Raw genomic sequence first — 15,544 nt, 5'->3', positions numbered from 1 at the left:
AAGGTAAACGATCAAACCTCTCCTGAATCTTTAACAAGCAGGATGTTGATCTCTTTTTCTAAAAAGAAAATGATCTTCTCTTATTACACACAGATGGTATAACTTACCTTTTTTTACTTTTTTTATACCAAAACTCCATCAACTAACTTATGAATAGTAAATAAACATTTGTCAACATCTGTTCTACCATGTAAAAACAATATACAGATAAACATGAGTAGTTAATTAAACAATCACTGACGAAGTAAAAAAAATAGTTAATTACTGGGCATGGTGGCTCACATCTGTAATCCTAGCATTTTGGGAGGCCGAGGCAGTCAGATTGCTTGAGTCCAGGAGTTCAAAAACAGCCTGGCAACATGGCAAAACTCCAACTCTACAAAAAAAAAATAAAAATTTCGCCTGGCCTGGTGGCACATGCCTGTAGTCTCAGCTACTCGGGAGGCTGAGGCTTAGGTAAAATCATGGCATGAACCATGATCATGCCATTGCACTCCAACCTGGGTGACAGAGTGAGCCCCTGTCCCAAAACAAAAAGTGAAATAAAATAAAAAAGTTCTTTACCCATAACATAACAATCCTGCCACACATAAAATAACAATATTTCTATCAAAACACCTATTTTTCTATTATTTTAAATCTAAAATTAAATGGAAATAATCCTTACAGATATTCATTAATCAAAATGATCCACAATACAATGCTTCTAGAATACATAAAGATGACCATAAAAGGAAAGTGAGTATATCTCAGCAAGACAACTGCAATGGCATTTTTGGTTATTATTGAAAAATTTAAGTTTAATAAAACTTTAAAAAGGGTGAAGGGCATCCTTAAAGGTAAACATAAATTATTAAAATCAGTTTTAATGGCCAGGGACAGTGACTCACGCCTATAATCCTAGCACTTTGTGAGGCTGAGGCGGGCAGATCACCTGAGGTCAGGAGTTTGAGACCAGCCTGGCCAACATGGTGAAACCCTGTCTCTACTAAAAATACAAAATTAGTCGGGCATGGTGGCGCACGCCTGTAATCCCAGCTGCTCAGGAGGCTGAGGCAGGAGAATCACTTGAACCCAGGAGGCAGAGTTTGCAGTGAGCCAAGATCACGCCACTGCACTCCAGCCTGAGCAAAAAAAAGAGCGAAACTCTGTCTCAAAAGAAAAAATAAATAAATAAAAATAAGAACAAAAGCAATTTTAATAAATTCCTAACTTGATCTTGAAATTAGTGCCCTAAAAATGGAGCAGTAACATAATTAAGTCAATCATCTTGTCTCAATATTAATGGTTAATGTAGAAACAGGTATAAAGGAAAATTTCTCAGAAAGATGAGATTGTTCATTGTTCTTGTGGATATGTAAAAACAATGCTGACTGAAAAGCAGCCAACTGGACAGCTGCAGATGCTGAACCCAATGGAAACACTAAGCAGGCATAGCACAAATCAGTAATTAACAAAGCAGATGCAGAAAGCTTGATGAGGGTGAATAATTGCATAGATGGGAATAGTAAAAGGAGCTGGTAACAGTACAAGTTTTATAAGAAATTGGATAAACTCTTTGTATTCATGAATTTGTTAGCAAGAGTGCTTCAATAATACACAGATAATAGATTTTAAAAATGTTTTGATTACATTGATAAATACCTTTATATGGTACTTATCACTAAAGAAATTTAAAAATGGTCCACAGGAAAATATTGGTAGGGTGAACATAAAAATAATTATAAAAGTAAAGAATGAAGTAATATTTCAGGTAGGCTAACTACAGAGGCATCAAATTTGTTTATTTTTGGCATTCTTAATTTTAATGACATGTTGAAATTAGAATACACAACATTTTCTAATTTTTATATGTATGTATGCATGTACATATATATACACACATGCATGTATTTTATAGAAAATCTTCCCGGCCGGGCGCGGTGGGTCAAGCCTGTAATCCCAGCACTTTGGGAGGCCGAGACGGGTGGATCACGAGGTCAGGAGATCAAGACCATCTTGGCTAACACGGTGAAACCCCGTCTCTACTAAAAAATACAAAAAACTAGCCGGGCGACGTGGCGGGCGCTGTAGTCCCAGCTACTCGGGAGGCTGAGGCAGGAGAATGGCGTAAACCTGGGAGGTGGAGCTTGCAGTGAGCTGAGATCCGGCCACTGCACTCCAGCCTGGGCAACAGAGCGAGACTCCGTCTCAAAAAAAAAAAAAAAGAAAAAAAAAAGAAAATCTTCCCTACTAGTCAGGACTTTCCTTGAGGATAGGTATCATGTTTTGTTATATACTCCAAAAACACCAAGCCCAGTGTCTTCTATATAAATAAATACCTGTGGAATCAGGAAGATAATATATATCTTGGTTACTTAAAATATAATGAAAATAGGCAATATGATTAAACATACTTTAGTAAAAGCATTCAGAGTAAACTGCACAGACACTGAACATATGACTTGGTAACATCTTTTAGGAGGCTTTCTTTTTTGAGAAATAGCTCTTAAACTACAGTGACAGACTTTTTTGAGAAATAGCTCTTAAACTGCTCTTAAACTGCAGTTTAAAAACTAGAAATTTGTAGAGGTATAGATGCATTTATAGCAAACTTGGAAAACAGCTTTCAGAATTCTGGGTATATAAGGAAGCCAACAGCATGGTTCATTTAGAGCCTTTTTCCTTAGGACATATGTTGCAAGAATTACTACTCTTACAAATGCAACAGATTCATTGCTCATTACTATAGCAAGTGTTTTAACCCAAAGCAGATTTATTCTTCATCTATTGGTCCATTTTATATAATTCCATATTATTTTAGTTATCATTATAAATGCACACACTTTCTATTGTCTACTTATTCATTAATTCACAAATATTTACTGAGGGCCTGCTACGTGCCAGTCACTCTTCTTGGTGCGGGGATATAGCAGTGAACAAACAAAAATCACTGCACTTGTGGAAATTTTATTCTAGGGATAAAATATCAGACAATAGTTATGATAAATCAATATAATATGTAATAAATTAGACAATGTTAAGTGCTAAGTAAAAAAATAAAGCAGAGAAGGGCTATAGGAAATATGAAGGAGTAGAATTTTAAATAGAGTGGCCAGGGAAGGGTTCACGAAGAAGTGACATTTGGGTTAAGTCCTGAGGAAGCAAGGGAGATAGTCCTGCAGATATCTGAGGGTAGAACATTCCATGCGGGGAGAATTCCAAGTTGCAAAGGCCTTGAGGTGAAATAGTGCCTGGAATTGAGGAATATCAAGGAGGCCAGTGTGTCTATGGGGGAGGAAGTAGTTGGAGATGAGATCAAAGAGGTGACAGGAGGCTAGGTCATAAAGGACTTCACAGGAAAGGAAGCCACTGAAGGTTTTGAACAGAGTGACATGATCTGATTTTTTCACAGGTTCATTCTGGCCACTGAGTTTTGAGAACAATGTGAAAGAGGGTAGGGTGGGAATACAGAGACGGTCTAGAAGACTGCTATAATCCAGACAAGAGGTGGTGGTGGCTTGAACCAGAGTGGTAGCAAGTGGCTAGACTCTGGATGTATTTCGAAGATAGTATTCACAGGATTTGAAGACAGAATATGAAGTGAGGTTATCCAGTATTTGTGATATAGTTATATTTCCACTGTTCTCTCCTAAGTGATGAAAAAGAAACAATTTCTCACAAGTTGTCTGACATTCTCAGAGTTTGACGGTCCTGATATTCAACTTTCTTTTGTTCCTGAGTTTGAAAACACACCCCATTATTTCCATGTCTTACCTCAGCCTTGAGGATGAAGACGAGATGTAACTGTCTGAAGACTGACAGTTGCCAGCACTATCTCATGAGCTCTTCCTAGACTGTAAGCTCCACTAGGCTTATTTCATTCCCCTTGATGTCCTCAAAGCCTGACTCAGAACCTTGCACACGTTAGGGTCTCAAAAAATGTTTGTTGAATGGTTTAGTCTACATTTCCCATTCCCACTGGTTTTTTTTTTTTTAAGTTTCACGGTGTCACCCAGGCTGGAGTGCTGCAGTGGCGCGACCATGGCCCACTGCATGCTCACCTCCCAGACTCAAGCAGTCCTCCTGCCTCGGCCTCCCGAGTAGCTGGGACTACAGAAGTGCGCCACCACGATTTGTTAATTTTTTGTGTTTTTAGTAGAGTTGAGTTTTCGCCATGTGGCCCAGGCTGGTCTCCAACTCCTGGCCTCCAACGATCCACCCGCCTTGGCCTCCCAAAGTGCGAGGATTACAGACATGAGCCACCGCGGCCTGCCTCCCAGTTATTGTAAAAGATTAAATTTTCACACTTGCTAATGTGAAAATGAATAATAAACTGAAAATAACATTAAGCCCTTATCAATTGCAGAATCACAAGCTACAGTGTGAATTTCAGTATTAAGGATAGTATGCTGGGGTACTGTCAAGTGGTCATTGAGCCTCTTGCACTTTTCACTCTTACTAGCTCAACCTAAAGGTGTTTTAGCTTCCCCGCACCTCCTAAGCGGAAGGACTGGCTTTGCTATTTGCAGTTAGGGCCGAGTGTCACAGCGCACCATGGAGTTCAGTCCCCTTTAAACGGGTACAAACGTCTCTGAAAGATCAGTCAACATGCGTTATCCGACTAGCGGGAGACCCCAGCCGCTCGCGGGCACAGCCACAAGCCCTGGAGACACTAGCCCGCGCTGCGCACGCCGGGAGTTGTAGTTCCTCCCACTCTCTCTCGCTGCCCGCCGGCCTTCGTCGCACTAGCGCCCCCAGCGGCGCGCAGGCTCCGGGAAGCGCAGCGCGCGCGGACCCCGGGGGCAGTTTCCTAGCAACCGGCGCAGCTGCTACGTCACGGTGGCAGGTTCTAAGCGCTGCCGGGCACCGTAGGGCCGCCGTGTGTATCTTCTAGCATCTGCGGGCTGGTGGAAGCGCTGCTCACAGTCAGTGTCCGTACGTCTTCGTCCGCCATTACCCTTCTTATCCTGCTCCAGGTAGCGGACAGCCGCCTCCCGCCGCGCACCCTCCACTGAGGCCCGGGTCAGAGACTAGGGGCCGCCCGGCCCGCCCCTGCGCGGCCCTTTCCCCTGAGCCCGCGGAGCCCGCCGCCCCGGGCCTCGGGGGAACGATGCTGGAGTCCATTCGCGTGACGGGTGAGTGCAGGGAAGGGCTGGCCGCGGCGGGGGTGCGGGGCGGACCGGGGTCCCGCCGCCCGGGGTCCAGGTAATGGTAGCTACCGGCTGGGCGCGCCGCTCGGGACTCCACCCTGCGTCCCGACCCCTGCGGGGCGCTCAGGAGGCGCTCGCGAAAAGCCTACGGAGGGAAGAGAGAAATCGGCCCCTTTTCCTTTCGTCACTTATTATCAGTAAGTACATGCTGTGGAATCTCGTGAAAAATATTATAATAATAGACCGGTTGCTGGTCCTACAAAGGTACAATCCAAAGATTGTTAAATCTTATTTTCAAAACACGCTAGGTGTGTGATTAAGCTTCATAATTTTCTAGAATAGTCAGAAAAAATAAGCTAAGTGAAAGAACACATCTGTATTTCAGTATTTATACTGTGTATATTTGTGTGTGTATGCTTTTATTCTTAAACAGTGAGAACATTTTGAGTTGATATTATAATAGGCCATTTTACAGTACAGATTATACCAAGGGTAAAACATGGGTCTTTAAACAGACCCCAGGTCAGAAAGTCTGAAAGTTTACCTGCATTTTTAAAAATTCAGTTCGATCTCTGGGAGCACAGAACTTGACTCTTACTATTTGTAAATCGCTATGCGTGTTAGCCATTAAAAAAAAAAAAAAAACCTTACGTAATCTTAGAGTAATTTTCTAGGCCATTTTCCCAGCATTTGATTCTGTACGCAAACATTTTTGCAAGGCAGGGTTTTGACAGTTCAGAATTATGACGAAGAACAACGGAGTAAAGGGAAATACCTACTCCTCAAACTAGTGCCAAAATAAGGCCGGAATTTTAAATTTTAAAACAATGCAGTACCTAATAGACTATTTTTCTGTGAGCACTCTAACTGAAAAACCAAACCCCTTGCCAGTGAAAACATGATTTTAATTTTATACTGTTTTATTTCATGTTCAGTGTTACACAGAGTTGATTTGTGCAGTCATGACATTGCCGCGATGTATCTCATTTATGTTGACAGGAAACATAGTTACAGGAGCTAAGATTGAAAAGGCAACTTTAATTGGCGTTAGAGTTTTTAAAAATGTGATTTGATGTAGATGCTACTTTCGTCCTAAAACACAATTAAAATGTCAAAAGTTACTTAAAAGTACCATACCTCCTAAATATGGAGCAAGGTTTCTCAACCTCAGCACCATTAACTTTGTTGTTGTTGTTGTTTTTGAGACAGAGTCTCGCTCTGTCACCCAGGCTGGAGTGCAATGGCGCTGTCTCTGCTCACTGCAATCTCCACCTCCCGGGTTCAAGCGATTCTCCTGCCTTGACCTCCCGAGTAACTGGGATTACAGACGCACGCCACCACGCCCGGCAAATTTTTGTAGTTTTAGTAGAGACAGGGGTTCACCATGTTGGTCAGGCTGGTCGGAACTCCTGACCTCAGGTGATCCTCCCACCTCGGTTTCCCAAAGTGCTGGGATTACAGGCATGAGCCTCTGTGCCCAGCCTAGCACTGTTAACTTTGGACAAGATAATTCTTCCTTGTGGGATGCTGTTCTCTGCGCCGACCCCATAATTGTGACAACTAAAAATCACAATTGGGCAGGGGGGTGGGGGAGGGCAACATCTTCTTCTCCATAGAATCAGTGCCTTGAAGAAAAATGTAGATTTCTGTCACAGTGCACATTATTTAACTGAGAAATCACATAGATTAAAATTATTTTCCCAAACCGTAACAATCATTGTAGAGATACAAATAAAATAATATTAGTATTAGAAAGCAGATACTCTGATCATTTAGTCATGCAGAGTGATCTCTTGATATGTCAACATGTTGAGTTAGAAGTTTGAGAAGAGATACTTTAGAAAGTAGTAGACCCACTCCTCTTGTCTCATTTCCCTTCCTATAATTTAGTGGCGGTACATTTATCAGTCCAACCCTGTATGTTTGCAAACCCTGAGGTAAATAATTTGGCAGTGAATTTCTATAGTACAATAAAGTTCAAATAGCCATTTGAGACCATTCAGGCCTCTAATTTACAATTCCTTTAAAAATAACTGGGTCATTTTTCAGACTACTTTCTCTCTTATATAGTACTTAACTAGTTGAAATCATTCTAGAGCCCGGTGCCCAGCATTTCACTGCGATATCAGAAAAACCCAATTTGGACAGCCAGAAACTTCATGTAGAGAGTTAAGCTGAAAACATGCCCTCCTCTCCCCTGGTCATTCCCTCACGATTCATTGATATCTAAGATGGCCATGTTCTTCTTTCTGGTTAGCAGAACTTGATTGTGGTAAGAGTACTGATGGAAATGTGTTCATTTTTTTTTCAGCTCTAAAAGTTGTTACAAATATAGAACAGACTCATTATTTTATATTTCAGGAATGAAGCAATTACTTGTTTCTGAAATCACTTCCTATGTAATATCTTACCCACTTTTGACTTATTAGTATATGCTATCTCTGCTGTTTAAAAATGGAATCAAATCAGAAAAGGTTTTTTTTGACTTCTCATGGCCTTTCAAAGAGGAAGGTTCTCAGGCTGGGTGCAGTGGCTCACACTTGTGATCCCAGCACTTTGTGAGGCAGAGAGCAGATGGATTACCTGAGCTCAGGAGTTCGAGACCAACCTGGGCAACACAGCAAAACCCCATCTCTACAAAAAATTAAAAAATTAGCCGGGCATGGTGGCCCGCGCCTGTAGTCCCAGCTACTTGGAAGGCTGAGGCAGGAGTATCACTTGAGCGCCCAGGTGTCAGAGGTTGCAGTGAGCCAGAATTGCCACTGCACTCCAGCCTTGGTCACAGATTGAGACCCTGTCAAAAAAAAAAAAAAAAAAAAAAAAGAAGGTTCTACTTTAGCTTCTGGGATTTAAAAAAAAAAAAAGAGGGTTTATTATACTAAAGCCACTAAAATCTTGATTCTAAAATATAGATTAATTACCTTATTAACATGAAATTTGCCTTGGAATTCAAATTTAATGATTCAAAATATTTCCCTATGTATATTTTTCCATGTGGTGTTTCTGTAGGAGCTGAATATAATATTTAATGTGATACTAATAATAGTTAACAGAGGCTGCTTACTTATAGTCCAGCACTGTTCTCAGCACTTCACACATATTAACTTTTAAAATCCTTACAACAGTACTACGAAGTATGTATCATTATTATCATCCCATTTTACAGATAAGGAAACTATAGCACAAAGAAGTTATGTAACTTGGTCAGGGTTATAGCTATTAATAAACAGAGCCAAGATTCATACCAGACAGCTCCATTCCAAAGCCCATGTTGTCAACTACTAGGAAAATCAGCTCACTATTATAGTGACTGTACACTGATTTGAGCCACAAAACCCAACCTCAAGATTTCATTTAATATCTGTGTCACATTATCTGATGGTTTGCTCAAGTGTTGGTTTTTAGGTTTTTAATCACAGGCAAGTATGTAATAATTTTTACCTGGGAAAATCCTGTTTCACTTGAATATAAATTTGTTGTTTTCAAAATAGAAGACATCTAGTTCATTCATTAACAAAATGCTGTGAGAAACCATATAAGATTATGTTCATTTATGATTTCCTATTGGCTTTATTTTGTATGTGATGTAAGAAGTGATTAATGAGTCATTCCAGAAATGAAGTGTCTTTATATCAAAGATGAATGTTTAAAAATACTGGAAACGAAAGTCTTAAGGCCAGCGTTAGGCCATACAGGATGAATATACCTAGGCACATAGCTCCTATTTGTTCTACAGCGGCAGGTACTTCCATTAAAACTTACCATTAAAACTTGTCTTCAACATCACTAATTGTTTCATTTTTCTTTTGCCTTCCTGGGATTATTTTTTCCACAATGGTCAGGCAACTAAGTCTTTTACCCTTTCTTTCCTCTCAAATATTCTCTTCCCTTGTCTACTTCTCTGGCCACCCTTTCATAAGCAGGATAGTGAATGAGCAAAACCAAACACAGATGTATGTTGTAAAAAAGCTTATAATTTCATTGTTGAGGAAGTCTGTCATACAACAAATATAAACCTGCAACCATGATAAAGGCCTTCGAAGAAGAGATACAAGGTGTTATGAGGTTCTAAAATGAAAGAGTTAAGGAAGGCTTCCTGACCAAGTGCTATTTGAACTGAAAGATGAGTGGGTATTAATCTAAGAAAAAGAGGGATAGAAGGGCCCAGCAGACACAGAGAGTAGCATGTGAAGAAGTATGCTCGGAGAGAGCATGGTAAGGATGAGATATGGTCAAAGTGAGAGAAGGCTGAAGTGGAGAAACTGAGGAACACAGTGTGAGGTGAGGCTGCAGAGGCAGAAGGATCTGACCGAGAGTGACCTCATAGACCACAGTTAGGAGTTTTGTCCATCCCAAGGGAAAGCCATGTTTGTTTCTGGCACATTCAGTGTTGTTTTAGATGATGTATAATGCTCACTCTTACCACAACCATCACCATCAAGGGTATCTAGACTACTCTGTATATTTCTAACTGTAAAAACAACAAACATACAAGTTTCTGACCCCAAAACAACAGTGTCCCATTATAAGTTACTAATAGAGCAACACTGAATTGCTCTTACCTGGGACTGTGAAATTTTTAGGAATCCTAAAGTACAGTCAAGTTTCTGAATTCCTCAATGACATTAGCAGTGCCTTTCATCTCATTTTCTTAAAGTTGATAAGCTACATTGGTTGCTATTGAATTTAGAGATACTATAGTTAATAGATTATCTGTTATAGTGTGGACAAATTGAGCAATAAATGTATTTTTAAGGATACTGATTTTATACATCCTTAAAAAAATTAAAGTGTAACTTAAATAAAGTTTACAAGTCTTAAATGTGCAGGCCAATGACTTTGTACATACATAACCATTGCCCAGAACAGATAGAGAACATTTCCAGCACCTAGCAGGTTTCCTGGTATCTCCTCCTAGATTATGATTCATCCCTCAAAGGTAACTGCTATTCTGACATCTAATACCATAAATTAGTTTTGCTGTTTTGGACTACATATAAACGGAATTATACACTATATAATCTTTTGATGTGGCTTCATTTGCTCAACATTGTCTGAGATACATCCATATTGTTGCTTACAATGTCAGTTTTCCTTTCATTGCCGTATAGTCTTCTGTTGTATGAGCCTACCACAATTTATCCTTTCTACTGTTCATATTGTTTGAGGTGTTTTTGTTTGTTTGTTTGTTCGTTTGTTTGATTTTTAGAGTTGGGGTTTTGCTATGTTCTGTAGGCTGGACTCAAACTCCTGGGTTCCAGTAATCTTCCAGCCTCAGCTTCCTAAATAGCTGGGATTACAGGCATGTGCCACTGTGCCTGGCTTCTTTTGAGTTTTAAGTGATGAAATTCTTGATAAAATTAAAGTTTACCTTGTTTGGGGATTATTTTGTTTTGTTTTGGCCTTTCTTTTGTTTGTAATCAAGTAACCTATTGTTTTGTGGTATAAAATTATCCCAGATTCTCAGGTTTTGTAAGTATTAGTGAACCACGGAAATTTCCATTTTGTAGGTCAAAACTGGTTGAATAGTATTTGCCACCAGGCTTTCTTTCTGGTGATCTTCCTTTTCAGCCAGAGACCTCTTGATTCCTATGAAACCTCACCTACTCACAGTTGTGAAACACTGCATTTAGAGAGCAGTGTCTCCCTTTTCCCCCATTCTTTTAGATGAGGAACGGGAGGTAACGATGGACTTAATGATTAGGCTAATATTACAGAGAGGTCATTGAAAGAGCTGGGAATGGATGTCAGGAATCTTGGTATCCTTTTCTCCTGTTCTAGATATATACTAAGCTTTCATTGTGTTGATTACTTCGGTATATTCATCTACTTGTGAATAGACTGTCAATTTTAATGCACAAATATTATTTACCCTTTTTTCTTCAGTATGGGTAATCAGGTTGGGGTGAACAATTTTCTTCTATCAACAAATTATTTTCGTTCTTCCCAATATTATAGTGAAACAGATTGCTTGTATCTTAAGTTTTACATTATATAATGAGTACCTTTAATGTGAGAAAGTATGCTTTTTAATTACCTTATTACTTTTCTGGGAAAACACGAGCTACACTTCCTCCAAATAAGTCTGTTTATGCTTTAAAAATGTTTTAATTCAGGAAAAAGGATTCAGAGAATAGGATGTTCTTTAATAAATTGTGTCAAATGTTATCAGCCTCTTAGTGTTCTTAACCATGTTCAGGTCTTTTTTTCACAAAATAAGCAATAGTATTTAAAATTACAAAAACAATCTCTTAGGTTCTATGATAGTTTTTAATGCAACTGAAATACAATTACTGTGACTCTGAGAAATTAATTTATATCCATCTTGTATGAGTTGTGTGAAGGACCATGTGCTCCACTTTTATGAACTTCATGGGCTATCCAGCATTTAACAGGATTGGCATTTGTAAAATAAATAGACCATTAACACTCCCAAACTTTATTCAGCAGCAGATGGAGCTTCAAAAGGACTCGTGCTAAGCTTTTCAGGAGATAATTAGCAAGTGAACTGAAATGCTGTAATTCCTGGGGAGAGAGGTTCTGTCAGGCATATACTGTCATCCCGCTGCCATACTTCACTCCTCCTTGAGTATTTTGACAGGTGGTTTAGGACGGTTTTTTTTTTTTAGTATCTGGAAATGTATAGGCTGTTTCAGATGGCACGAAATTGTGAATTTGGAGGTCACTGATGCTTTATGACCACAGAACTCGGCAAGTCCAGTTCTTTGGTCATAAAGCTACTAGGTCTTAGAAAACAAAGAGCATTTTTACATTGAATATTCATTTAAAAAAAATCAGCACAACATATATGTAGTGAATCATCAAAACAGAAATTCTTCAGAGTAGTCTTATTTATTTATTTTAATTTGATGTAACTCCGTCCCTTTTTATTACGAAGATCAGTTGAGAAAACAACCTGATTTCCTCCCTTTGCCTTTCCAGCTCCGGCTAGTCCTTACTGTACTTCCTAGGCTTATGCTTATTTGAGTTCTTTTATACTTTCCCTTTTCATGTCTATTTCGGTTTTTTTTCATTATCACCCCTTGTCTCCTAAGCTTGTGGTGTCGTTTTAGGGAAACCGACATTATTCCTGGGCATTCGGGCTACAGCCTGTGTCCTGGTTTTCCTTAGCCTGTTTGCCTGGCCTGCCCAGTTCTGACTGTTAGTTGACGACACACAAATCTATGAAACTCCTGAGAAACTGGGAGCTACCAGCCTATGATTAATGTTTTGTTTATTTGTCCAGTTAATTTTGTCTTGTTGAGTCTTTAACATTTATTGAACAGCTTCTTTGTACAACCTGTCTTCAATGACCCTATGTAATCTAGCTCCTACCTCTAAACTCACACATATAATAGACATTTAGCCCCTGCAAGCTTTAGAGATAGCTGTGTTATCTTTTAGACGTCAGAATTCAGATTTCACATGCTGGCCTAGAAAATGTAAGAAAAAGGACTTTTAAATACCTTACATATTTGGATTATTATCTACTTTAGTACTGTCTCTTTACCCTAGACTCTATGACTCCTGGAATTTAAAAACTAATATTTAGATCAGAGTTTCTCTACCTTGATACTATTGACATTTTGAAATGAATATTTCTTTGTTGTAGGAGATTGTCCTATGCAGTGAAGGATGTTTAGCAGCATCCCTGGCCTTTACCTGCTAGATGCCAGTAGCCTCTCCCCGGTTGTGACAACCAAAATGTCTCTAGACATTGCCAAATGTTCCCTGGAGGGTAAAATCCCCTTCTGTTAGGAACCACTGGTTTAGGGTCTTTCCTGTTATATTTTCATGTCTGCAGTAATCTCATATTTGAATGGTCCCAGAACTACAAGTACATATTTATTCAGAATGGTTGCAGAATTGCATGTTTAGGGTCATTTATTTATTCACTTGTTTATTCAGTGAACATTTATTGACAGGAGTTGAGCAGGAGTCTTGTTCAGATGAGATGTATTTAAGACAAACTTCATCAGTTTAGAATTGAGTCTGAAAACCCTTAAGGGTCTACTTGAAATCTCCTCATCTGTTTCTCTTCACATTGCTTTCTTCCTCATCTAAACCATAGGTTATTGTTTGAGTCTTTTGTTTTTCATGTTTAATTATATACTACATTGTATTATTGTTGAAATCTTCATAGGAATGCCTTGTCTTCAGAGCCAGATTAGAAGCTGATTATTGGTAAGAACAATGTGTTTATACGGTTGTTTATCAGAGCCATGTGCTGAATCAGTAGTATTCTACGTATTTGTTGAATGAAAGAATGCAGATCAACACAGTTTTAAAGTAGTGAATGCTCAACAGTATATCCAGTGATTCTTACCTGCTTAAAGCACTTGCGAGTTCTAAAAACAAAGCTGCCCTCTCCTTCACTTGCCATTTGATATATTAATACCTTTGTAATAGTCTTAAAATTTGCTTTTCTAACTTGCCAAGAAAAAAAGGCTTGTTTTTCTTTAACCTTAACATACAGCTTAGAATTATGAAGAAAATCAACCAGTTATTCATACTAAGTGACATTACTAAAACACGCTTGAAGATGCCATCTGTTTAATCTTAACAGTGGTTTTTGAGTAAATAAGGCTTTGTTGTTCTTCTTTTACTGATAGCTACCTTTTATATATTTCCAAATTTCAAGATTGTATTACCTTTGAAAGTGCCTTGGATTTTACTTTATTACTGAAAATACTATTTTAAAATATATGCTTTCTATGAAATCCACATTCTTTTTTTTTTTTTTTTCTTTGAGATAAGGTCTCACTCTGTCACCCAGGCTGGAGTGCAGTGGCACAATCTCAGCTCACAACAACCTCTGCCTCCGGGGTTCAGGCAATTCTCATGCCTCAGCCTCCTGAGTAGCTGGGATTACAGGGGCACACCACTATACCTGGCTAATTTTTGTATTTTTTGGTAGAGACAGGGTTTCACCATGTTGGCCAGGCTGGTCTTCAGCTCCTGCTCAAGTGATCTGCCTGCCTCGACCTCCCAAAATGCTGAGATTACACAGTGAGCCACTGTGCCCAGCCGAAATCTACATTCTTTTGTAGAATCAAGTATTCAGATTATTTATGTATATTATCTCACATATTAGACTTTGATCATCTAAATGGTTTGAAGCTAAGGATTTTTATAGATAATTTAACTTATATATACTCATAGAGAAGAGAAATGACAGTATCTAGCATGACCAAAGTTTAGTAATATATCCTTTTAATATTTAAAATGTTTTTTTCTAATGATTATTGCAAAATTACGAAGTTTAAAGAATCTTCAGAATACCTTTCCTAATAAACAATTTGCTTCATCTGGTATCTTTGTTATTTCTTTTGTTTTGATTTTGTTTATTAACACAGAAAAGCTTCACTGGCCTGAGCAAGAACTTGCTAAGAAGTCTGTTCTAAATGCAGAAGATTCATTGATCATTGACAGCAAAAGAAGCATTTCACATTTATCCTCGGGAGTGCTAAAAGACATTTTCACAACTGGAACCAGTAGTTACAATGTCCTACTGCAGAGCAAGGAGGAAAAAAAGTATCACTCACAAAAACAGTCTTCCTCCACCTACTCCAAAAGATGTAGAAAACCCAGCAAATCTCCTAACACTTCTCGTAGCAAAGATCCTCGCAGGATGAAAGCCCTGGTGCCTGTGACAAGCAGTGGTACTTGGTACTGCCTGGAAAGGCGGCCTGCTGTTTTTGTCACTAGTTCAGTGTCGAGTCCTGTAAAGTTTACACATGATATCTCTGTTACAGGGAATGGCATAGTACTGCCACCTAAACCCAAAAGCAAGGGCAAGCGGTGCCATTTCTCCACTCTTCCAAAGACAAAGCCACAGCCTCAGCTGTCTAGAAGCTTTGAAAAGGGAGATGACTTTTCTGGGAAGAAATTTTGTATATTGACTGCTATAAAACCCATCAACTTAGAGAAAGAAAAACTGAGATTCTTCAAATCTGACTATACCTACAATCCTCAGTTTGAGTATGCCAATCCTGCTCTGCCAAGCGTATTAGCTAAGCACAGCCACGCATCTGACCGATTTCTTAAGCAGGTAAAATGCCATTTCAATAGTGGTAGTTCATTTATATGTACTAAAACAATTATCTATGATCTTATAAGCAAAAACAAAGACATTTTAAAATATTCAAATTATTTCTTTTTTTTTTTTAATTCAAATTATTTCTATGTTATGCTTAATTCCCACTCAGGACATGTAAATATGTAACAAGATGAGTATCACCTGTATATAAACTACATTGTTCTCATCAAAATTTATAATCTGTTATATAGACTCTCTGTGACAGGAAGCAATTATATTAGGAAAACAGCTTCAGATTCTGGTTCTAAGCTTTCATGTGGGAGTTACAAACTTGTGGCCAATTTAGCCGCCTACAGACAAGTGTTGGGTGGCC

At 38.9% G+C, this 15,544-nt stretch overlaps 2 protein-coding genes across 6 annotated transcripts in view; one reads left to right on the top strand and one right to left on the bottom strand.

Moving 5' to 3' along the window:
* ANLN (anillin, actin binding protein) overlaps window positions 1–15,544 on the bottom strand; it is a 141,597-nt gene that overhangs the window by 84,739 nt on the left and 41,314 nt on the right. The window lies entirely within an intron of this gene.
* MATCAP2 (microtubule associated tyrosine carboxypeptidase 2) overlaps window positions 1–15,544 on the top strand; it is a 66,419-nt gene that overhangs the window by 19,758 nt on the left and 31,117 nt on the right. For 2 of the 5 annotated variants that reach the window (XM_050785506.1, XM_050785505.1), the window contains exons 1-2: window positions 4,776–5,117; window positions 14,489–15,183. In XM_050785506.1, coding sequence (XP_050641463.1) covers window positions 5,093–5,117; window positions 14,489–15,183 — 720 coding nt within the window. In that variant the 5' untranslated portion in view covers window positions 4,776–5,092. The other 3 variants (XM_050785507.1, XM_050785508.1, XM_050785504.1) reach the window with 3 other exon arrangements.

The sequence above is a fragment of the Macaca thibetana genome, chromosome 3, assembly GCF_024542745.1.
Source record: "Macaca thibetana thibetana isolate TM-01 chromosome 3, ASM2454274v1, whole genome shotgun sequence".
Lineage (NCBI taxonomy): Eukaryota > Metazoa > Chordata > Mammalia > Primates > Cercopithecidae > Macaca > Macaca thibetana.
Note: the sequence above shows the minus strand (reverse complement) of the source record. Positions and strands in the feature narration are given on the sequence as shown.